This window comes from Mobula birostris, chromosome 7 (assembly GCF_030028105.1).
Source record: "Mobula birostris isolate sMobBir1 chromosome 7, sMobBir1.hap1, whole genome shotgun sequence".
NCBI lineage: Eukaryota > Metazoa > Chordata > Chondrichthyes > Myliobatiformes > Myliobatidae > Mobula > Mobula birostris.
In genome coordinates, this window is record NC_092376.1 from 107002857 (window position 1) to 107028077 (window position 25221).

The following is a 25221-nucleotide window of genomic DNA, read 5'->3' on the forward strand; positions in this document are numbered from 1 at the left end:
GGAACTTCTGGTCCAATGTTAGACTGCCCCCATACCACTTGGAGATGCAACATGTCAGGATGTTCTCAATGGTGCTTCTGTAAAACACAGTTAAGATGGTTGGGGGAGGGGGGGGAGCCTTGCTTGCTTCAATTTTGTAAGAGGCGAGGCACTGCTGTGCCTTGTTCTTGAGAAGTCAACTTTGATTTCTTCACCCAGAGGGAAAAGGATCCTTGGAATTCTCTGCACAAGATATTCAAGACAGAACACAGAACTGTACAGCACAGGAAGAGGCTATTCAGCCTTCAATGTCTCGCCAACAACTTAGCAGATGTTTTGATACTGAGGGGATCTCAGAATGTACAGTTAGCATAGGGAGATGCTATGGGGCAAAAGATCAGCCATGATTTTTGGTGGATGGTGAAGCAGCAATAAAGGCCCGAATGACCTATTTCCACCTCTATTTACAGTGTTCTCAGGTAGGAGAGGCTACTTCACTGCTGTGCCTGACAGCCACTCCAACCAGACACTCACTGGCCACAAGTGGTGTCCAGCTGCTTGGTGCCTCGGCCTGGTGTGCACATACAAGTAAAAGTGCCTAAATAAACATGCACTGCAGAATAAAGGCTGCCACTTATTTTTTTCCTTGTACATCATATGATGCATGATATCACCCCTGGCACTGGGAAGGCATTCCTGACTGATGAGCTTCCTACAAACTCAAATCTTTATCAGGGCTGAATTCAAACTTTAAACCTTGGGTCCTGCTGCCTTCTAAAAAAAATTCATTGAAAGATTATTCACTTTACATCGTCACTGCATCAAAAAGACAATTTTGATCCTTTTCCTTTTGATATTCTCCCTTGTTTTTAGAGAAGTGAGGCTCTTTCCCATTTTTGTCTGCATCAGCTTTCTCTCAATGCTCTATTGATCCATCTCTGTGTTATGGTCGGATAGTCAGCCCCTTGCACCGGTCATCTGACGATTCTCTGTGTGCGAGTTCTAGCTCCAAAAAGCATTCCAACCCAAAAACGTCCTGGCAGATTTTCCCTTCTCTAATCCACACAAGGCACTCATGGCACTTGAAACAATTAACTCAACACTGGTTGTGGATTAACCTGGGAACTTAACCAATTTAACTGACTGAAGGAGCAAGCATTTTTGCTTTAAAAAAAATAATGTACAATTCACCTGTGAAATCAATGAAAATCAAGAACCAATGGGAGAGAACCCAGGGGAAAAGGTTGCAATAATATTGTTGAAATAGTGAAGAGAACTCTAAATGAGGCAGGGTGGTTCACTGAAGGACTCATTTTAATCCCAGTGGTGTTCTGAGAAGCACTAAGTAATTAAACAACAGTACCTTCTGCATTTTACTTAGAAAATTAACCACTAGTCTGTTAACAGGTGCATAGAAATTTCCACTGTCTGGATGAACTAGACTTATTCCCTCTGTTTAAAGAGGCTAAGATGACTTGTTAACATTGATGCTACTACACAAGATTACTAAATTAACAATTAGTTTTAAATAACGTTAAGTTTAATAAGTTTGCGGAAATTCTGCATGACATCTAAAACTGAAAAACTTCCACAGATGTGTAGTGGAGAATATATTGACTGGCTACATCACAGCCTGGTATGAAAACAGCAATACCGTTGCACAGAAAATCCTCAATATGGTCCAATCCATCGTGGGTAAAGCCATCTCAACCACTGAATACACCTACATGACATGCCGTCATAGGATCCCCATCACCCAGGTCATGCTCTGTGGTTGCTGTTGCCATCAGGTAGAAGGTACAAGAGCCTCAGGACTCACACCACCAGGTTCAAGAACAGTTACTACCCCTCAACCATCGGGCTCTTGAACAAAAGAGGATAATTACACTCAACTTCACTTGCCCTGTCATTGAAACGTTCCAACAACCAATCAACTTACTCAAGACTCATTATCTCATTTTCTCACGTTCCCATTATTCATTGCTCTTTATTTATATTTGAATTTCCACAGTTTGCCTTCTGCACTCTGGTTGATCTTTCATTGATCCTGTTATAGATCTGCTATAGATTTGTTGAGTATGCCCACAAGAAAATGAATCTCAGGGTTGTATATGGTGACATGCATGTACATTGATAATAAATTTACTTTGGACTTTGAATCTCTAACTTTTATACCTTTGCAGATATCCTACTTTGCTTCCTTTTCCTCATATCACCAATTTTACTTTGTTTTAACATTTGGAGACTCATTCAACTGCAGATGCTGGAAATCTGGGGCAACACACAAAGGAGCTCAATGAATTCAAGTCAGGTAGCATCTATAGGACAAATGAAGAGTCTCAACCTGAAACGACGTCTGTCCATTTCCCTCTACAGACACTGCCTGACCTGCTGAGTTCTTCCAGCTCCTTTATCTGTTGCATTAGTTTTACATCTTATCAACAATTTTTGATTAAATGAAAATAGACAGTTTTATTCCACGATTTACTTTAATTCCTGCTTCTTGAAATGACTTGCTTTAATCCTTTATTCATCTTGTTCTGTTGTTTCCACTTGGTTGTACTACCATGTAGTTTACCCAAGCCAATCCTAGTCAATTTCATGCAAATGCAGGATATGTTTATACACGTGCATTCAGTTCAAATGAAAGTTCAAAGTAAATTTATTATCAAAGTACAGTACAAAGATGCCACCATATACAATCATGAGATTCATTTTCTTGTGGGCAATCACGATAAATACAAGAAACACAATAGAGTCAATAACAGACCACACCCAACAGGTAGGACAATAACAGCCGATGTACAAAAAATAAAAACAAAACTGTAAATACAAAAAGTAAAGAAAAGAAATAATAATAACAAGTAAATAAACAATAAGTATCAAGAACATGAGATGAAGAGGTCTTGAAAGTGAGTCCATAGGTTGTGCAAACAGTTCCGTGATGGGGTGGGTGACGTTGAGTGAACTGGACTTGAACCTCTCTGGTTCAGGACCCTGATGGTTGAGGGGTAATAATTGTTCCTGAACCTGGTCATGTGAGTTCTACGGCTCCTATAACATCTTACAAATAGCAGCAGTAAGAAGAGAGTATAGCCTGGATGTTGGGTGCCCTCAAGGACGGAAGCTGCTTTCCTGCGACAGCACTCCGTGTAGATGTGCTCACTGCTGGGGAGGGCTTTACCAGACTTGGACTTGACCATATCTACTACTTTTTGCAGGAGTTTCCATACAAGGGAATTTCCATACATAACCTGGTATGGTGTTTCCATATCATGTCACGATGTAATCAGTTAATATACTCTCCACCACACATGGATACAAGTTTGTCAAAGTTTTAGGTGACATGCCAAATCTTTGCAAACTTCTAAGAAAATAGAGGCACTGCCATGCTTTCACAATGGCACTTACGTGCTGGACCCAAGACAGATCCTCAGAAACGATAACATTGAAGAATTTGACCCTCTCCACCTCTGAACCCCTAATGAGGACTGGTTCATGGACCTCTGGTTTTCTCTTCCTGAAAGCTTCTGCACTAATTTAAGTTTCTAAATTCCCGCTTTCCCAGATTGAATTCAATTAATTATGTTTTATTAAATATGCTTTTTGTTCATGTCTTTTAGGTAGCCTATAGCAAGATAACTTATATTCTATTAGGTTCTATTCGGATCATTAAAAATTGAATATCAGTATTTTTCTCCAGTTTCTAAAGAATCTAATTTGTGTGCTCTTTAATATTTAACACTTGTTGGAACATTCACCCTATGAGTCATCATATACTCACAGGCTACAATAGATCCCTCCTATGCCAGACGAAAATATAGCTGTAAATACCCAATCAAAGTTAACGCCCTTTATTAGAATTTTGTTATTCACAATTAGTGCATCAAGCACTTTGATTAAACTTATCTTTTTCGGTAAATGGTTTGATAAAACCTTACCAGATCTTCATTCTTAAATGTCTCAGTGGAACCTTTTATAAAAGCAGACTTTTACAGAAAACCTTTATTTTAAAAGGCTGCCTGGCTCGTGTTACACATGGCACATTCAACAGTAAGTTGCCAGAGATGCTACAGAAATACATGGGAATTCAAAGCAATGCAATTCAGAGGATTACAATCATTTTTCTTGTTATTTGTAAGGCAGGTATAAACAGGGGGTTCCACAAGATGAAATCCAGCCTTAAACTGTTGCATTAAATGTATGTTTCATTCTGTAGAGCTGCCATTATGGCAATTATGTTGTATACAACAACTGAAAGCCCAGATGTGGCAGATTAGCACAATCCCCAATACTTCAACCTGTTGTGTTTGCATTCAAACAATAGCAAGGGTTGCCAAGCAACTGAGCTAGTTAGTGAACTGAAGAGCCTGATAATGTCTGAGCAACTGCACACTTAACTCTATCAGTCCGGGGTCAAGCTGCTCAGTATACCATGAGCTCCTTCTGACAGGCAAAGACAACAGCACTCGCGACATCTTACCCAGCTTTGGAAAGAAAGCAGTACATGACAGCTTGGGGACCAAAGGCAGCTGAGGAAAAGTGTTTTCTGGTCTTACAAAGTTATTTGGTCTGTATAAAATTGTGTGAAAGAGTTGAGCCTTGTAATTATGGCCATTATAGCAGCAAACAACAGGCAGTGCAAACTCATCATTAACATACCTTCTCTGGTATTTCTCTATAAACTAGTTCAAGTAACTGTTATAGTGAAGATGAATTGAACTGAAGTAGCTACGGTAATAAAATCTCTTGCCCTCCTCTAACTAATTCCCTTCCCATGCTATTTAAGGACATTTCTGTTTAAAGCATAGTCCATTTTGGTTAAGTACTGGGGATGTCAAGCAACAACTTAGCCAAAGTGAATAAACACAAACTTATTTCCTGCCACTCACACACACAACCATTGTAATGCTGGAAGAAACAAAAGCAGCTCAGCTCATCACCTCCTCTGGTCGACTAAGCACGTGTCCCTCTGGGCCACTGATCCCCATCTCCAGCAAGAGTCTTTGTTCCTGTAGAGATAAACAGCAACAAGTAGCTTTAGACCTGATGTATGATTTCGGCTGACCAGGAAAATACAACTCGAAACCCGGACATGGAATGGCTCGACAGCTCATAACAAAAATCTGTCATACTCCCTTCTACTTTTTCTAGTCATGTAGGACAATTAATAGCGATTAGTCTACAGTGTACCTAAACAAGGCGTAGAATGTGGTGAAGTTACAAAGCCATCATTATATCTCAGGCATGCTATACTTATGTAACATCTAATGTAATCAAACATAGGAGGAAGGAGACAGAAAGAGTGAAAGTGCTAGATGTGAATGCACTGACCTGGGCAATGATGTCCCCATTCTCTGCGTGAACTTGCATTATTGCTCCAAGGTCACCCACATACTTACAGATGTCATAGAGCTGCAAAGCAAATGGAGAAAGAAACAATTGAACAGACAATTCAAGCACGTGGCAAAGACCTTCACACTGAGCCACCACTTACTACCATGAAGGCAGTTCATGGCATTCTTACAAACCACAGGTTTTACTTCAGCCTTGCATCTCACTCCCTTACTCTCTCCCACCTTGATTTTATAACTTACATTAACCAATCAAACCTGGTCCAAACATCAATAGCAACAAAACGAAAGCCATCTGTTCTGCCTTGGGGCCACTACTCCTCTCTAACATTAACTGAATGCTACATCTTTAAATGGAACAGATTCACCCTTGCAACTGGGTCAGCTACAATAAAACAACCCATCGTCTTGAGCTTACTTGCACAACAGCTGGGCACACACAATCACCCCTCAAATTACTGCCTGCCTTATATGTTAGGGCTATGACTGAATGGAAATGGAGAAACATTTATCCCTATCTATGCTTCTCAACTATCCTACCCAGAAGGCAGTAGAGGTTCAGTTGTTCAATACAATCAAGACAGATATTAATAAGTTTTTTTTAGATATTAAGGGGGGTGGTTTATGGAATGTGGGATCAGTGAAGGACAAAGGTACTAAGGTAAATAAGTAGCCACGATCTTATTGGATGTTGCAGGAGTGAGGGCCAAATTGCCTCCTCTTTCTTCCACAGTGCTAGCTCTACACAGTGGAAATTAAAATTGGGTCACAAATAGGTGAGAAAATGTTAAGACCTGCTCCTAATTTTCCTCTGCTTGTCAAGCCGTATTTCTAAGAGCACAGGACAATTGCAGTTAGAAACTGCAGGGTGGATGGGCTTTCCCAAAGCTTCCAAACTGTGAATAAAAACCCCACATGTGAAATGTTTTATGTTCTTATTCAGTTACTACCACCAGCTGAATGAAACCAATTAAAACAAAAAAAAATCAATTTAGTTAAAACCAGGTGTGTAAATACACCTGCACATTTTAAAATCCATTTACAAAGTAAAGTTTTTTTAGTTCAACAGCATTAAATGTAATCAAGTGCCAGAGCTCATCATGTATTGCTGAGTTCTCCTTATTAAACTCAAACATTTCCAAATGTACAAAGGCACCCGAGGCATGCTATTTGGCTGTATCTGACTGACAGTTAACAACACCTTCCTGTCTGTAACTCTCCACTATTCAGATGGGGAACCTTTGACAGAGCTTGTGTATCTTCAAGAAGCTTCCATAACTTTATTAAATTTAAAAGTCCAATACATGTTGTCAGCTGATTGCAGCCTCCAGGAGAATGGCACTAGGGCCAGTGCTCTCCACTGGGGGTGGTGTGGCAGTGTTCACACTGGAGTCGGTGCACTCCACTGGGGGTGGTGTGGCACAGTGTCCAGGCTGGAGTCGGTGCACTCCACTGGGACGGTGTGGCACAGTGTCCAGGCTGGAGCCAGTGAACCCCACTGGGGGTGGTGTGGGGCAGTGTCCACACTGGAGTCGGTGTGGCACAGTGTCCACGCTGGAGTCAGTGAACTTCACTGGAGTCGGTGCTGTTCCTCCGGTGTGTGCTCAGCAGAAGACGACCTGTACTATGGTCGACTTGAGATTTCTGTGGCATTCGTAGACTCAGGGTCTGGACTATATATTTTGTTGCGTGGCTATATTTTACTGATATCTTACATGTGCTTGCTATCTCGTTTGTTCTGTCTGTTTTATGCTGTGTGTGACTGTTGGTACTGTTTTGTACCTTGGCTCCGGAGTAACGCTGTCTAGATCGGCTGTATTCATGTACGGGTGAGGGGTGGGGTGGCGAGGCAAAAGGTCAGAGAGGGGTGGTGTGGGTACAAATGCTTGTTTCTATAAACAGTACAATTAGTTTCTTCTCTCAGCCCACTTTTAGTAATTTTTCATTCTTATCGAAATTATGTGCTTTTTCATGACATTCACTACAACTACATCAAGTGATTTTTCCGTATTTTCTGACTTATGAACAAAAATCAACTTCAGGATGTTATTCATAAATCAACAAAATAGAGAAAAATGGAGAACTAAATAATCTAGGAGAACCTCTCAGGGAAGGATAGAGGGAAGAGAACGTGTGCCAAAATAGTGTGAGGGCAACACTTCAGAACTGAATCTGTACTCTTTCCATTAGACCCAGCTAGACTGGAACTTGAGTATGCAAGTCTTCCTGGAATGATCAATGCTCTATAAGCAATCCTCAGCTACACAACCTCAGTAAAATGTAGGATTTACAGAACTTAAACCGCCTTTGCTAACTCCAAGCCTGTGCCCTAACATGAAACAGTTGTGTGAACATTATTCTGGACATTGAACAGAACGCAGCAGATGACAGCAGAATTTACTAGTTTTTTTACCTCAGCATTTGACATTTGATATAAATCCTTGTATGCCATGTAGACCAGGAAGGAATTCACACCTGTCAGAAATAAAATAGCTAGCTTTAAAATATAGTAAAACAGGAGGAAAAGCAAAATACATAACCTGGAAGATACTGAGCATCACATTCAGTTTCTGAATCAATCACAGTAATAAATTTGCACCATCTTTGTAAACAAACACAAAACAAGCAACACACACAAGATGCTTGAGGAACTCAGCAGGTCAGGCAACATCTACAGAAAAGAACAATCAACGTTTCAGCCGAGACTTTTCTTCAGGACTGAAAAGAAGAGGAAAGATGCTGGAATAAAAAAGATGGTGGGGGGGGGAGGGGAAGGAGAATAGCTAGAAGGTGATAGGTGAAGCCGGATGGGAAGGAAAGGTAAAGGTTGGAGAGAGGAAGGAATCTGGTAGGAGAGGAGAGTGGACTAGAGGAGAAAGACAAGGATGGAGGAGGGGGCCCAGGGGAAGGTGACAGGCAGGTAAGAAGAGGTAAGAGGCCAGAATGGGGAATAGAAGAAAATTTTTGTTACCGGAAGGAGAAATCACCATTCATGCCATGAAGTTGGAGGCTATCCAGATAGAGTAACATGTTGCTCCTCCACTCCGAGAGTGGCCTCATCATGGCAAAAGAGAAGGCCACGGACGGACACGTCAGGAAAGGAATGGGAATTAAAATGCTTGGCCACCAGGCAGTTCCACTTTTGGCAGATGGAACAGAGGTGCTCGACGAAGCGGTACCCCATTTTACGAAGGGTCCCACCAATGAAGGAGGCCACATCTGGAGCACCGGACACAACAGACAACCCCAGCAGATTTGCATGTCAAGTGCTGCCTCACCTGGAAAGACTGTGGGACCCTGAAAGGAGATGAGGGAGCAGGTGCCCATCACCTTCAAGCTATCCTCCTTCCCTTCCACCCCAACTTTTTACTCTGGCATCTTCCGCCTTCCTTTCCAGTCTTGAAGAAGGGTCTTGGTCTGAAACACTGATTGTTTGTTCATTTCCGTGGATGCTCTCTGACCTGCCGAGCACCTGCAGCATTGTGTGTGTGTTGCTTAGGATTTCCAGCATCTGCAAAATTGCTATTGATTGTTCAAAAAAAAACACCCTTGATTTGTTGTTAATGATTTTAATCCAGAAGTTTAACAGGCATTCAGTGCCTTGAGGTGTAAATTCAAATACCCTGTTACATGACACAATTACCCACCCAAAATCTAGCACATAGGTCTTACTGTGATTCCAATATATTACTGAATGACGGGGAAAAGAAACTTTGTAACCTTTCAGGGTAAGAGTGTGAAATAGCAAGCACATTTGGCTCTAGCAAAGGTTTTCTCCAGTTCTTCCCCCCCCCCTTTAAAATATGCATATTTTTTATATTCTATTGGAATGCTCACTTTATATGTCAACGGAGTCTATTTTTTTCTGCCGTAAATAGTCCGGCAGCATCAAGTTTGAGGGTTATTATGCACAGGCCAATCCATCAATGTTCACCTGATGCAGGACCCGACACTGTAGTCAGTGCCCACAGCATTTTGGAGGAGACAGGAGCGCCAGTTTCAGTGTACCCTTCAACCACGGTAGTGAGGGTGGTTAGCACCACACTATTACAGCTGGGGGCATCAGAGCTTGGCGTTCAATTCCGGCGCCATCTGTAAGGAGTTTGTCTGAGCTCACCGTGAAGGGGTGAGCTTTCCCTGCGTGTTTGTTTCGTCCCACAGTTAAATGGTCATTGTAAATTGTCCTGTGATTAGGCGAGGGTTAAATCGGTGATTCACTGGGTGGTGCAGCTCATCGGGCCGGAAGATCTGTTCTGTGATGGACAGATGGATAAATAAATAAATAAAACTCCTGCACCTTGGATTACGCCAGTCTGCAACATGGTGGATGGTAAAAGCCAGGCAGACAAAGTGCATCATTCACGGAGTTAATCTTTCAGCAGCAGTTGACAGTCATCTCGGTACAGCAGAGACCATACCTCCCCATTATACACAGTTTACAAGGAAGTGCACAAGAGTCTCATTTGTGCCATCGTCACCTGGACAATGTGCAGTGGGACTGATATCCTGGCTGTGCAGGAAGGGCATGATAGGGTGGGCCATTCTCACCTACTGGGGTCTTGGTGCCTATTTGGGAGTTCTCCAACAAACCCTCCAGGACATTCTCAGCTGACCAGTGCCTGAATGACTTGTGGTCAAAAAGTCAAATTTCAGCTTTCCATCCAGTAATTTGCACTGCATTATTGAGGTCCGTTCGCTAAAGAGCAGTTACATTCAATTACAGGTTCCTGCCTCAAAATGAAATCCTGGACCACCAGCATTATATTTGTGATAGCCTTTTCTTGGTCCAGTTGTGTGCAATTCTGGTTGCTCCATTACAGCAAGGACATGGAGGACTTGGGAGAAGGTGCCAAAGAGGTTTGGCAGGATGCTGCCTGGATTAGCGTGTCCAAGCTATGGCGAGAAGTTGTCTAAACTTGAATTGTTTTCTCTGAAAGGTCTGAGGCTGGGGTGTGGGGTGCGGAGAAGAACTAATAGAAGTAATTAAGATTATGAGAGGCATAGATATAGTTTCCAGCCAAAAATTTTCACACAGGGTAGAAATGTCAAACACTGCTACTGATGCACCATAGAAAGCATCCTATCTGGACACAAGATGGGCGAGTATGGAAACTGCAGAGAGTCATGCACACAGCTCAGCACACTTCAGCAGCCAGCCTCACATCTGTGAACTCCATCTGTGCTTGTTGCTGCCTTCGTAAAGCAGCCAGCATAATCATAGACCCTATCCATTCTCTCTTCTTCCCCATCCTACAATGGGCTAAAGATACAAAAGCTTGAAAGCACATACCACCAGTCTCAAAGACAGTTTTTAAACTGTTCAATGACTATTGAACAGTTCCCTAGTACAAAATGGATTGACTCTTTCAGATTTAATCACACATACATCAAAATATACAGCAAACCTCGTCGTTTTCGTTAACAACCAACCACTCTAAGGATGTGCTGGGAACAGTCCACAAGTATCGTCACACATTCCAAGCCAACACAGAATGCTCACAACATTCAGCAAAATGACACAGAGCAACAACAGCGATGAAACAAAACAGCAAATGAAACCCCATTCCTGAACTCCTACCCAGACACTCACACACAGACAGGCCTCTAATCCCAGGACAGGCTGCTCCTGGGGCTCCAGTCCTTGGTCACAGACTCTTAGACATCAGGCCTCAGAATTTAAACCAAGGCATACACAGAAAGCAATATTATATAAGAACATAGGAAACAGGACAAGTGACACAATCTACCTCGTTATGATTTTGCGCCTTGTCCACCTGAACTGCACATTCTCTGTAACTGTAACACTGTATTTGGCACTTTATTGTGGTGTCCCTGTATTAACAATAATTTGATCACTTTCTCTCCTTGCATCAAAATACTAAAACAAAACCAGTGGGAACATATCTTCCTGGTGCTAAGACAAAATTTCAAGTTTAAGAACATAAGAAATAGAAGGAGTAGGCCATCCGGCCCATCGAGTCTACCCCGCCATTCAATAAGATCATGGCTGATCTGTCTGTAAACTCAGCTCCATCTACCTGCCTTTTCCCCATGACCCTTAATTCCCTTACTATGCAAGAACCTATCTAATTGTTTCTTAAATATATTCAGTAAGGAAGCCTCAACTGCCTCCCTGGGCAGAGAATTCCACAGATTCGCCACTATCTGGGAAAAACGGTTTCTCCTCATCTCCATCCTAAATCTTCTCCCCTGAATCTTAAGGCAATGTCCCCTAGTTCTAGTCTCACCTACCAATGGAAACAACTTTTCTACTTCCATCTTATCTATCCCTTTCAAAATTTTGTATGTTGCCATAAGATCCCCTCTTGTTCTTCTGAACACCAGAGAGTATAGTCCCAGGCGACTCAATCTCTCCTCATAAATTAATCCATTCCTGGAATCAACCTGGTGAACCTCCTCTGCACTGCCTCCAAAGCCAGTATATCCTTCCTCAAGTATGGAGACCAGAACTGCACATAGTACTCAAGGTGCAGCCTCACCAGTACCTTGTATAGTTGCAACATGACCTCCCTGCTCTTGAATTCAATCCCTCTAGCAATGAAGGCCAACATTCCGTTTGCCTTCTTAATAACCTGTTGTACCTGCAAGCCAACTTTTTGCGATTCATGAACAAGCACTCCCAAGTCTTTCAGCACAACAGCATGCTGCAATCTTTCACCATTTAAGTGATATGCTTCTCTTCTATTATTCCTTCCAAAGTGGATGATCTCGCATTTACCAACGTTGTATTCCATCTCCCAGCCCTTGGCCCACTCATTTAACCTATCTATATCCCTTTGCACTCTCTCTACATCCTCTGTACAATTTGCTTTTCCACTCAGTTTAGTGTCATCAGCAAATTTTGCTACACTACACTCAGTCCCCTCTTCCAAATCATCAATGTAAATGGTAAACAGCTGCGGACCCAGCACCGACCCCTGCCACTGACTGCCAACCGGAGAAACACTCATTTATACCAACTCTCTGCTTTCTATCAGTTAACCAATCCACTATCCATACCAATTTACCTCTTCCGACTCCATGCATCCGATTATTTATAAGTCTCTTGTGCGGCACCTTATTGAACGCCTTCTGGAAATCCATGTATATGACATCCAACTGTTCCCCTCTATCCACTGCACTCATCATGTCCTCAAAGAACTCCAGTAAGTTTGTTAAACAGGACCTGTCCTTTCTGAATACATACTGCGTCTGTCTAATGGAACCAGTCCTTTCTAAATGTTTCGCTATTTCTTCCTTAATGACAGCTTCAAGCATTTTCCCGACTACAGATGTTAAGCTAACTGGCCTATAGTTGCCCGTCTTTCGCCTACTTCCTTTATGAAAAAGTGGCGTGACATTTGCTGTCTTCCAATCCACTGGGACCTGCCCAGAGTCTAGAGAGTTTTGATAAATGTTTACCAACACGTCTACTATAACCTCAACCAATTCCTTCAGCACCCTGGGATGCATCCCATCAGGACCAGGGGACTTATCTACCTTCAGGCCCTCTAGTTTGCTCATCACAATCTCTTTAGTGACAGTGATTTTATTGAGGTCCTCACCTCTCATTTCATCCATAACATCCTTCTTTGGCATATTAGAGGTGTCCTTCACCGTGAAGACCGACACAAAATAGTCGTCCAATGCCTCAGCCATTTCCTTATCACCCAACATCAACATTTAAGTAAATTTTATTAAAGTACATATATGTCACCATATACAACCCTGAAACTTATTTCCTTGTGAACTTACTCAACAAGTCTACAGATTAGTAACTATAACAAGATCAATGAAATATCAACCAGAGTGCTGAAGACAACAAACTGTGCAAATATAAATAAATAGCAATAAATAACATTAAATAAAGAATTCATGAATGTGGGATTGTTGGTTGTGGGTACATTTCAAAGATGAGGCAAGTGAAGCTGAGTGCAGCCATCCCCTTTTGTTCAAGTGCCTGATGGTTGAGGAGTAGAGGTTGTTCTTGAACTTGGTGATAGGAGTCACCAAGCTGGTTTGTACCAAATGTACCCTCTGCAGGTAAATGTAGAACAAACTGAGGTGTGGCACAACAGAATTTAAATCAAGGAACACACAGAAAGCAATACTGTATAAGAACACAAGAAATAGGAGCAAGATTAGGCAACCTGGCCTGTCGAGCCTGCTGCACCATTCAATAAGATCACGGTTGATCTGGCTGTGGGCTCAACTCCACCTACCTCCCTTTTCTATAACTTCCTTCTCTGATTTGTTAGGCAGAGAATTCCACAAAATTCAATACTCTCCAGGTACAGCAGTGTCTCCTCTTCTCCATCCTACATGTATTCCCCAAAATCTCAAGTTTATGTTCACTAGTTTTAGTTTCACTTAACAGTGGAAACAACTTACCTGCCTCTATCTTATCTATACCTTTCATAATTTTATGTTTCTATAAGACCCCCCGGCATTCTACTGAATTTAAGCGAGTATAATCCCAGGCAACTCAATCTTTCCTCATAGGGTAACATCCCTCCCCCCCACCAGTCGCTGGAATCAACATGACGAATCTCTTCTGCACAACCTCCAACGCTACTATGTCTTTCCTCAAGTAAGGAGACCAGAACTGCATGCAATACTCCAGGTGAAGTGTCACCTGCACCCTGTATAGTTGTAGCATAAAGCAGAGTCTGTCAGGAGTTTCTGCTAATTAGATGTATTAATTGTTCATGAATAACTAATTACCAAGGATACTGTTAAAAGTGTCAGAGTGAGAGGTAGAGCAAGAGGGAGGGATTTTACAGCATGGGAGAGACTGATTGTGAAGGCTGGAAATCTGAGAAACAGAAAATACTCAGAACACTCGAGTCTGGCAGCACCTAGCGAAAGAGAAATAGATTTAATCTTTCAAGTTTGGGACCCTTTTTAATCTAAAATGCTATAGGTTTCTTTCCACAATTGCTGCCTGACCTACAGAGTATTTCCAGTGTTTCTCTGAATGTTGGAAACCCAAAATAAAAACTGAAGCTGCTGGAACTACAAAACAAGTTCGGCAGAACTCTGGAGAGAGTTATAGAGTAAATTTACTAACAGGATAGCAGGCTGATTTGTGTTTCAGATCATATGTTACACCTAGGCCTTGACCGTAAGTATTCTGAAATGCTGTCAATTTTAGAGGGTTTTCATCAAGTCAGGGACACACGATATTTTAAATTGGTCATTAATCAGAGACCCTTGAAGGTCAATAGGAACACAGCACTGGAACATCCCCTTTGCCCTGCCAAGACCAAAACAACCATCAAACAGGCTCTTAAACACAATTCCATTTTCATCTCGCAAACACGACAAAATCTGCAGATGCTGGAATTTCAAGCAACACACATAAAAATTGCTGATGAATGCAGCAGGCCAGGCAGCATCTCTAGGAAAAGGTACAGTCAATGTTTCAGGCCGAGACCCTTCATCAGGACTAACTGAAGGAAGAGCTAGTAAGAGATTTGGAAGTGGGAGGGGGAGGGGGAGATCCGAAATGATAGGAGAAGACAGGAGGGGGAAGGATGGAGCCAAGAGCTGGACAGGTGATAGGCAAAAGGGGATACGAGAGGATCATGGGACAGGAGGCCTAGGGAGAAAGAAGGGGGGGGGAATCCCAGAGGATGGACAAGGGGTATAGTGAGAGGGGCAGAGGGAGAAAAAGGAGAGAGAGTAATAAATAAATAAATAAATAACAGATGGGGTACGAAGGGAAGGTGGGGCATTACCGGCCCAAAACGCCGACTGTACCTCTTCCTAGAGATGCTGCCTGGCTGCTGCGTTCACCAGCAACTTTTATGTGTGTTGCTCTATTTTCAACTTCCTGAATTCCCTCATGTTCTCTCTGGTGCTCCATCTATCCTTAAGTCAAAACAAGACCTGTTCATTGTCACTTGTACATGCAAAATGTGTTGCATTTGTACTCCTATATTAACCACAAGTACATTTATTCAATTCCACTGACCTTGCTGGCCTGATTCTCTAAAATTATGCAACCAGCACAAAAGATTGCACTATTTATCTTTTAAAAAGCTAAGTCATACTCAATGCTAAACAAGATCCTATAACCCATGCCTTTATATTGTAAAAACATTATACTAAAAATTGTTCCAAAAACTGCTCAGTGCCAGATCAATCACAGTCAATATCTACTTCTGATTTAGATTCAATGATGCTCCAAAGACAACAAAAGCCAAGTATTCTGATCCAAAGTTTTTAAAGTAGAAAAAAAGTTTAAACATCAATGCAACAGAAACATTTTGGCTCCTATTTAAAATATCCATTGGACACGGGTGGCAGAATGCAATTGAGTTGAATGTGATGTGATAATCTTCAACTGTTTTAAGGGAATTTATCAAGTAACTATTAATAAGAAATAACAAATCAATTTATTTTATAAACAAAGATTACATCTTAAAATACTGCAACATTTCTACAGATTTGTGCTTGAGCAGAAGCCAGGGTTTATTTACAAGCATTCGGGTCAGCCCTTCTTCAAGCTGGGAGAAATCCAAGTGAACCTTTCCTGGAATTCTCAGAAAACACTATCCATACAGAATTCCATTAGCTGTACAGCACTGGTAGCTGCAATTCTTTAGATATTTACTGCCATACATGTAAATACAAGTTAAACAAATATACCTTAAAATAAACTTTCTCATTTGCGTTTAATGAAAGGGAAAACAATACCAGGATGCTTGGAAGTCTTATGTTGTTATACATCAATATTCTAAATGCTTTCTTTCCAAATCCACTAGATAAATAAATAATATTTTCCATCTCTGTTAGATAAATAAGCAATATTTTCCATCTCAAATTGGTCAAGATAAATTCTGCTTTACCATCAAGTCAGTGAATAATTCATGGAGGGGCTAATTACTCTTAAAGTACTACCACCTGTGACCCCCTTTCAGGAAATTAGTGTACTACAACCTGGTCACAAAATCCATCGAACCTTCAGGATAGTGGTGAGCACAGGAAGCCACGCTAACCCACCGGTGTAAAGCAGAGGACCCACACAGAGGTGCAAGTGCAATCCTGATGTGACATTAAACTGAAGCCTCAAACTTCACTTACGGTTGTCAATACACCACCCAGGCAGTCGAGTAAGGTAGATATCCCTGATATCCTGATCGTTCACTGAAGTTCAATAAAAATAGAACAGGTCTCCATTTTACTAGCCCACTGCAGGGCGTCTTCAAGGAAAGTTGACTTTGAATAAGTTTTGATGTGAGGTCTTGAACGGAAACAGCAACTATTCCCAGCGTCTACAGACATTGCCCGACAGCTGGGCTCCTCCAGCACTTCACTTGTTGCAGATTACAGTATCTGCAGTCTCTCGTGTCTATTAAGAATCTTCTAGTCAAACTTCAAATATTATTCTTTGGTGTCTGTGCATAAATTGTACAGTACACATCCTATATTACAACAGAGCTCATTTCATTGCGACACTGAAGCCTTGAAAAAATGCTATGTGAATGCAAATTTTTTTTCTCTTAAAGACATGAGCCAAACTTCAAAAGAAAGCTCAAGGAATATTTCTTTTTTTCAGAGAAACAGTGGGGAACAGACCCTTCTTACCCTTCGAGTAAATACTCCGCACACGTCACTTACTTAAAAATCAGAGAATAATGTAACACAATGGTCTGGGGAAAAAAAATGGGAGACATTTCAGATTTAAGAGCCTAGATCAGGTCACAGACCTAAACCTGATGACAACACTGACTATTTAAAATAAATAACAGAACATGCTGAAAACACTCTGCAGGTCAGGAAGTATCTGGGAAAAGAGCCGGTTAATACTTTGGGCCTGTGACCCTTCATCAGAGCCAGTCCGATGTTTTTCAGTATTTTCTTTTCAGTGCCCAATTCCATAATCTGCATTTTCATATTGTATTACTACCATTTCAATGCTTCAGGTCTCAAGTTATGGAGCACTTGATCATTTTTAAATTAAGTAAATACTCCATGCGTTATTCTCACATCAAGGTCAGTCAACAAGTTTGGCACAAACTGTACTCAACTCTACTTGTTTTAGAAAAAAAAGTTTCCTCCCCACTGCCCACCTCACTATGCCCAAACTAATTTCCTATAGAAGGTATTTGCATAACCACTGAATTAAAATGTGCCAGAAATCAGCTGTGTAATATTTTACAATAAAAGTGATGTTTATTTTTAGTACTCCTAGACCTATTTAAGAATAGCTACATTGTAAAGTTACACAAAGGGCGAAAGTGTTCAGCAGCCGGAAAAGAAAATTAGGCAGGGTATTAAACAGAGTTCCAATTCAATGTTGGCTGCCTTGTGCTTCTGCCAAGGACCAATTTCACTCCCCAAGGAATTCAAATGGCAGCAGGCAATTTATCTAGCAAAATGAAAAATGACAGGAGTTCTTTAGTTGAATCCTGAGTTTGCTGCACTAACAATTGAGGAATGGCAGCATTAAGAAACAATGTCACACTGCATTGTGCTTTTTTAAAAAGAGTTAACTTATTTACAACCCTCACAGATTTTTGCATCCATTGTGTTCTTCACAGAACAGCTGTGTTGAAATTATAAATTTACCAGATATTGTCGGGAATAGCATCATCTTGGCACTTAATGCTAGCTCACCTTGCCTCTCATTTGAACATTACACTTCATGCTGAGTTTACAGCAGATACATTTTCAGTCTTGAAATCTTTACTACTCTCTTGAATGTTGCTCATTATGGAAAAAAAAATTCAACATGAATTTTTCTCTTCAACTGTCACAGAATCATTCCCAGATCATCACTACCTCCCCAAAGTCCCATTCGCTCTGCTCTGACTTGCTGGGTAGTGTCAGTACATTACAATGCCATGCAAGCTGAACCTTTTCTCCTTGCCATGTTCCTGGTAACCTTGCACCACTACATCTCCTCCACTCTCCCTTCCAACTAGGACTGGTCACTGCTCGACTGGGTTCTGCATCTTTTGTTAATTTTTCAATGAGGTTAAATCCTCGTGTGTGTGACATTGTCTTATAGCCTGGGAAAATGAATTGATGTTTCAGGGAGAGTGTCAATCAAGATACCACTGACCTTTTCTTTAACATTTTCTTTCATAGTAAACTACTTTACTAAGTCCCCATTTGAAGCAAAATCTTGGTTTGCTCCATTAATAAGAACCAGGCATATATCATGAATTTGAGGAAACCAAAGTTAGGTTTAAACGGAGCAGCCATTGTGGGACTGACTCAAGTTTAAAGTGGGAAGTTAGAGCTTTAGCTCGAGAGGCAGAGGCCAAGGCAAGTTTCAGGTAAATTTCTTTCTTATTGTACAGTTAGAGTATTGGGAATGATCATCAGGACAGTGGAGAACTCCTCTTGTGGGGTGTGGGAAGACAGACAGACCTCCAATATCCTTGATGGCTAAACCTGGAAGAAATTCATCTTGCTGCAGATTCTTATAGAGCGCATTGGGGACTTGGAGTTGGATGACCTTCAAATCATTCGGGACTAAGAGGGGTTTACTGATAGGAGATACAGGTATGTAGTTATACCTAAAATTCAGGGCACAGATAATGGCTGATCGTCAAGAGAGGGATAGGGGATAGGCAGCCAGTGCAGGGAAAGTTGTGCTGAAGGGCTTGCTCATGTTGTACTGCTCTATGGTGGGCCAAAAGGAATATTTGTATGACATGATTACGGATTTGGAAGACTTTGCAGACGCAGTGTTAACACTCACTCTCCTGCACACTGAGGTGCTTGGAACAGATGGCTCCTGTCACTGAAGCCAACAAAAGATGAGGATCTCTGCTGCCGGCAAGAGCACAAGCTTGGTCCTGGGTTCGAGTTCCTGATCTTCAAACACCTTATTCCTATGATTGACAAAGGTTGCGCTGATACACAAAGTGATGGTGAAATTCATCACTGTCGTCTGTCTCCATTGTGGAAAGGCTCTTGAGACACAAGTGGTCCACAGATACCAGACTCTTGTCACAGAACTTTATTGGTAGTGCTATATTCTGCGATGCAGCTACAGCTAAGTTTTGCATTGCACCTGTACTTACGGATGGTGGTACACATGACAATACACTTGACTGTGGCTTTGTACACTGGCAAGGATAGTGCTATGGCAGTGGAAGGTTGGTGGAGGACCATTGATTTGTGCATATTAAGAAGCCTGCAGTCTCTGACAGCAAGCTCCACCTGCACATTGCAGCCCAGTGACTGAGTTTGGAGGGACAGAGATTGGAAGCAACCTTGGCTGAACAGTTTCCCACTTATAGATTTGCTGTACTCCAGTGGGAAGCTTGCTGAAGCTGAGATACAACATTTTAGGAGGCAGCTTGAGAAGTGCAGAGGGGCGATGATGTTAGGCATAACACCAACCAGCAGTCTGCTGCAAGCACATTTGTTAAGAACCTGGCACGCCAGCAGGCAGTAGGCACAAGGAAATATATTTCTGTGGGTGCAGCCAATTGAGAGAAGGATTCTCCATAGTTCCTCTCACATGGAGATGAATATAGAGACCAGCAAGACCACTGAACAATGAGAATCCAGCTCTCTAACAGACCACCTTCTTGAATTTCCCCAGAGTCCTCATTCTAAGCAATCTCATCCTTGCCCTCTTTAACAGTAACATTACTTTCCAAACACTTCATTCCTCCTGATGAAGAGAACATCTTCCTTACCTCATTATTGTAGAGGTTTCTGCAATAGAGTTGTGATTAGCTGTCCTTTCCTACTGTCTGCTGCTTTGACAATAACAGGCTGGTCATTTTATGTAGCTGCTACCTTTGTTTTCTCTTGTACGTGAATTCTACTCCTCATTCTTAGTCAGATTGTCAGAGCTTCACAGACCCACCCTACTTATGCATATGGGAGCTCAACATTCTCTTTGGGTAATGTTAGTGGTCAAAATGTTATCCATGTTGGCAATGTTTTTGTACTGGGTTTTGTACAACTTGTATATGTGCCCAATCCCCAAAGGCGGTCACCTGTAAGAAACGGTCATTGCTGATGACCAGCGTTAACACAGGACATGCATCAGCAACTCATTGCTCACTGGGCTGGGTAATCCAAGCAAAACAGCAGCTCCAATGCTGAATCACTGAGAGGGGAGAGAACAACACAAAACTCAAACCAGCTGAGATTTGAAGGACAGTGAGGAATGAAGAGCATGAACATTCACAATCCACCAGAGACATTTCCCTTTTTCAAAGTATATCTCAGCACTTTCGTCAACTGCTACGATTCCAAAGTCTTCCATTTTGACCTGCTGCTGTTATTGGATATATTGAGCATGCCTGCAAGAAAATGAATCTCAGGGTTGTATGTGGTGACATATATGTATTTTGATAATACATTTACTTTGAACTTCATACTGCTTTTCATCAGTGGTTCCGAAAACAAGCTCTTCGGCAAAACAGGAAAGGCGAGATCACTGATTCAGCAAGCTGTTGGACAGTTAGCCACTTAGGCCTACCCAAATGGTCCTCACCTCCCACTCCTTTCTTGAGGACCGTTTTCTCCTTTTTCTTTTCCCAGGTACACAGTAACTTTCTTTCGAAAGTTAAAATTGAAAATCTATGGCCCTTTCAGAGACAGAAAAGGGAATCATACCCCCTCAGCACCTTAGTGGAATGGAGTGCCTGTTTCTGTGCTGAATAACCATTAACTACTCATCCTCTCGGTAATTCGTTTGCCAACCACGAGTGCCATAATTACTGACTCTCGTCTCAATAGGAACAATTTCTCTGTATCAAAATGTTTCACAAGTGGGAGACACAAGTTTTGATAGAGTCCTCAGCAATCTTTTATTCCTCTTACTTTTGCATTTGGAGAAATTACAAGTAAAGTCACTTCATTATAATAGCACCATGCTCTTCACAGCAGGAAGGATTGGGTTACACTTGATCATTCAGGTATAAGCAGTAAAGTGCATTGAACTGGAAAGGCAAACATGAGCTTCTGCTGAAACACATTTTAACCACAGTTAACTCCAAAGGAGAGGCTCATAACATCAATAATATCAACACTCTCTCTGCAGGGATGCAGGGTCAATTATTACTACTAAAAGTGAGCTCAGGGTTCAGCACCACCCCCTCCCCTGCCATCTCAGGCTTGCTGGAATGCAATGGCATTCATAGGCCAGATAAAAATGGAAATAATATTAGCCCAGAATAGGTGGACAGAGCAAAACACACAGGAGGACTAAAAAAGAGCAAGACAGAAACAAAGAAATATTGAGTCAGATAGACCAGCAGTAAGATAAAGATAGGAAGAGGATGGAGATAGTCACGAACAAAATAAGCTGAGGAAACAAAAAGAATAGAGAAAAGTTTGTGGAAAGGTTAATCACTGTGGAATAGAAGATTAAGTTGAGTAAAAGGCACAAAACATGGAAAATAGATGGATGGAAATTCTCAGAACTTGGAGTCGGGTCAAAACCAATCATGAAAGGACTCATTTTACCATCAGTAGATTATGATTCTCCAGGAACAAAGATTTGAAGAGCAGATTGAAATGGGTTAAACCTGTTGCATGCTGCTCACACTCTTGATACTATGTTATCAACAGACAGTGTACACTAATCAAAATCATTAGAGTTAAACAGACCTTTCTCTTTGACCAGGGTCTGGATCTCTTCCTTCACTCCATCGTTCCAGTCAGTGATGTCCACGTGAAGGGCGTAATCACAGCATGACTTGCTATCTGCCCACTCCCGCCACTTCTCGTACGCGGCGATGACACTGCTCTCAGGGTCTGGGATCACATGGTCAACTGTGAGGAGGAAAGAAATGGACAATTCAAACAATGCCTCAAATATCTAGTCTCTAACTACACCCTTTCATATTTTTCCATTCAGTGTTCAATCCTGCCAATTTAAAATCTTCAGATAAGAACAGAAGGTACATTGACATTTATGCCTTTGGACTAAATGCATTAAGGAGCTTGAGAGATGAAAAACTACATCCTTATTTTCCAGATTGACTAACCAAAAGAAAGTGCCAACAACTTCAAAAAAACAGAAGATGCTGGAAATTTGAAATCAAAGCAGAACGTCATTTTTTAGCATTTCCTGCCTTTAAGGCAAAACCAGCATTCCCTCAGCCTAATCCAGTTTCCAAGGAAAGGATTCATTTTGGTGGCCAATGCCAAAGTTCCCCAACTGCTACATGTGCATATTCTGTTGTTCTTAAAGCCCGAGAACTGTCTACTGAGCCCCACAACCCAAATAAATTCATGTTTATAGAATCAAAGCTGCCTCCACAGAAAACACTGGAACTAACAGGCAAGCATGCATAGCTGGAGAAATGAGGGGCTCCCAGGTCAGCAGACAGAACTTCATTATTCCCCGCTGTTGCCACACGGTATGTTGACCTGTCGCTTGGCTGTATCTAATGGTGCTCACTTCCAAGCTCATTCCATAAGATACATTCACTAAATGGTCACAGTCATTTTCCCGCTGGCAGATAAATCTAAAATTTGAGGGCAGAAGTTTTAAGTGAGGAAGAAAGGATGTAATCCAAGAGGCAAATTTTTCTGCACCGAGTGTGGTGGGCATATGAAAAGAGCTGCCTGGGAAAGTGAAAGAGAAAAATACGAATTCAAAGTGGAAAAAGGTTGGCAGGCATATGGCTAGGAAAGGTTTAGAGAAATTTTGGCAAATGGGACTAGCTCAGGAAAGACCATTAGTTACAGGATCAGAATTAGGCCATTCATTCTGCCCAATGAATGTGCTCTGCCATTCAGTCATGGCACTTTCATCAACACAGACAATTTGGGCCAGAGGGCCTATTTGCATGTTTCATAACTTTGTAACGCTGGTCAAAAGCCTCTCAACATCATTATAGACTGCAGAAAATAATTAGCATAACACTGTTACTCAGACTAATTAGAACCAGGTTTATTATCACTGGCAAATATCATGAAATTTGTTGTTTTGCAGCAGTTGTACTGTGTAATACATAATATTATAAATTGCAATAAGTATATATAAAAAGTAAATTAAAGCAAAAAGAGGAAGGACAGAAGTACTGAGGAAGAGTTCATGGATTCATCATCTAATCAGAAATCTGATGGTGGAGGGGAAGAAACTGCTTCTGAAATGTTGAGTGTGAGTCTTCGTTCCTGTACCACCTCCTGGATGGTAGCAGTACGAAGAGTGCATATCCTAAGTGATGGGGGTCCTTAACGAAGGATGCTATCTTTTTGAGGCATCGTCTTTAGAAGGTGTCCCGGCTGCTGGGACCATGATGTCCCGTGATGGAGCTGGCTGAGTTTACAATTTCCTGCAGTTTTTTCTGATCCTGTGCAGTGTCCCTTCCATACCAGACAGTGATGAAACCACCTAGAATGCTCTCTACAGTACATCTGTAGGAAGTTGTGAGTGTCTTTGGTGGCATACTAATTCTCCTCAAACTCCTAATGAAATATAGCCTTCGTCATGCCTTCTTTGTAATTACATCAATATTTTGGGCCCAGGATAGATCCTCAGAGATGCTTACACCCAAGAATTTGAAACTGCTCCACAGTTCCACTTCTGATCCCATGATAAGAACTGGTGTGCTTTCCCTCAACTTCCCTTTCCTGAAGTCTATAATCAGTTGCTTGGTCTTGCTGATGTTGAGTGCAAGGTTGCAGCTGCAAAACCACTCAACTGGCTGGTCTATCTCACTCCTGTATTTACCATCACCATCTTAAGTTCTGCCAACAATAGTTGTGTCATCGGTGTGTGTGTGTATATATATATATATATATATATACATACATACACACATACACACACACACAGCATTTGATCTGTGCCAAGCCACACAGTCAAGAGTGTAGAGAGAGTAGAGCAGTGAGCAAAGGACACATCCCTGAGGTGCACCAAAGTTGATTGCCAGTGAAGAGCTGTTATTTCCCATCCACACAGAATGTGGTCTCCTGGTGAGGAGGTCAAGAACCCAGTTGCAGAGGAATGTAGAGATGCCCAGGTTTTGGAGCTTTTTGATTACCGCTGATTGTGCTGAATACTGAACAGTCGTCAATAAACAGCAGCCTGACGTAACTATTGCTATTGTCCAGGTGATCCAAGGCTGAGTGGCGAGCCAGTGAGATTGCATCTGACGTGCAGCATACAATGTAGGCAAATTGCAGTGGGTCCACATCCTTATTTAGGCAGGAGTTGGTTCTAGCCATGACCAACGCCTCAAGACACTTCATCACAGTAGATGTGAATGCCACTGGGGGATGGTCTTTGAGGCAGCTCACCCCGCTCTTCCTGGGCACTGGTCTGATTGTCGCCCTTCTGAAGCAGTTGGGAAACTCTGACTGCAGCAGTGAGAGACTGAAAATGTCTTTGAACACTCCCGCCAGTAAACTCCCAGGGTCTGACACCTTGTGAGGGTTCACTCTCTTGAAAGATGTTCTGACGTCAGCCTCCAAGACAGAGATCACGGGGTCACCAGATGCTACAGGGATTCACACAGGTGTATTTTTATCCTCCCTTGCAAAGCATTGGGCTCATTTAGGAGTCAAGCATCACTGTGATTCATGATTATAAGCTTTGCTTTGTATAAGTAAAGGCCTGTAAACTCTGCCAACTATTCTGCTTCTACCCTCAATTATTTATTCACTCTTAAGATAGCCTTCCATAGGTCATACCTGGACTTATCGTTTTATTCTGGACACCAGGCTTGAAGGCCACAGATCTCGTCCTTAGCAAACTATGAATCACCTGGTTCATCCATGGCTTTTGATTAGGCATCTCTGGTGTGTTCTCACAGGCACACACTCATGCATACTGGTCTTGATGAAGTCATTGACTGGGCATATTCATTCAGAGTCAAAGATATATCACTCAATATTATCCAGATCACTGACTCAAAGCAGTCCTGTAAGCGCTTCTCTGCCTCCCTTGAAC

The 25221-nt window shown here is 41.8% G+C and overlaps 1 protein-coding gene across 3 annotated transcripts in view; it reads right to left on the bottom strand.

Annotated features, from left to right (window-relative positions):
- LOC140200358 (dihydropyrimidinase-related protein 3-like) overlaps window positions 1–25221 on the bottom strand; it is a 225229-nt gene that overhangs the window by 81254 nt on the left and 118754 nt on the right. For all 3 annotated transcript variants that reach the window (XM_072263576.1, XM_072263577.1, XM_072263579.1), the window contains exons 4-7: window positions 21927–22091; window positions 7747–7808; window positions 5314–5394; window positions 4923–4991 (exon numbers count right to left, since the gene is read on the bottom strand). In XM_072263576.1, the coding sequence (XP_072119677.1) occupies window positions 4923–4991; window positions 5314–5394; window positions 7747–7808; window positions 21927–22091 (377 nt within the window). The remainder of the gene's footprint in view (window positions 1–4922; window positions 4992–5313; window positions 5395–7746; window positions 7809–21926; window positions 22092–25221) is intronic.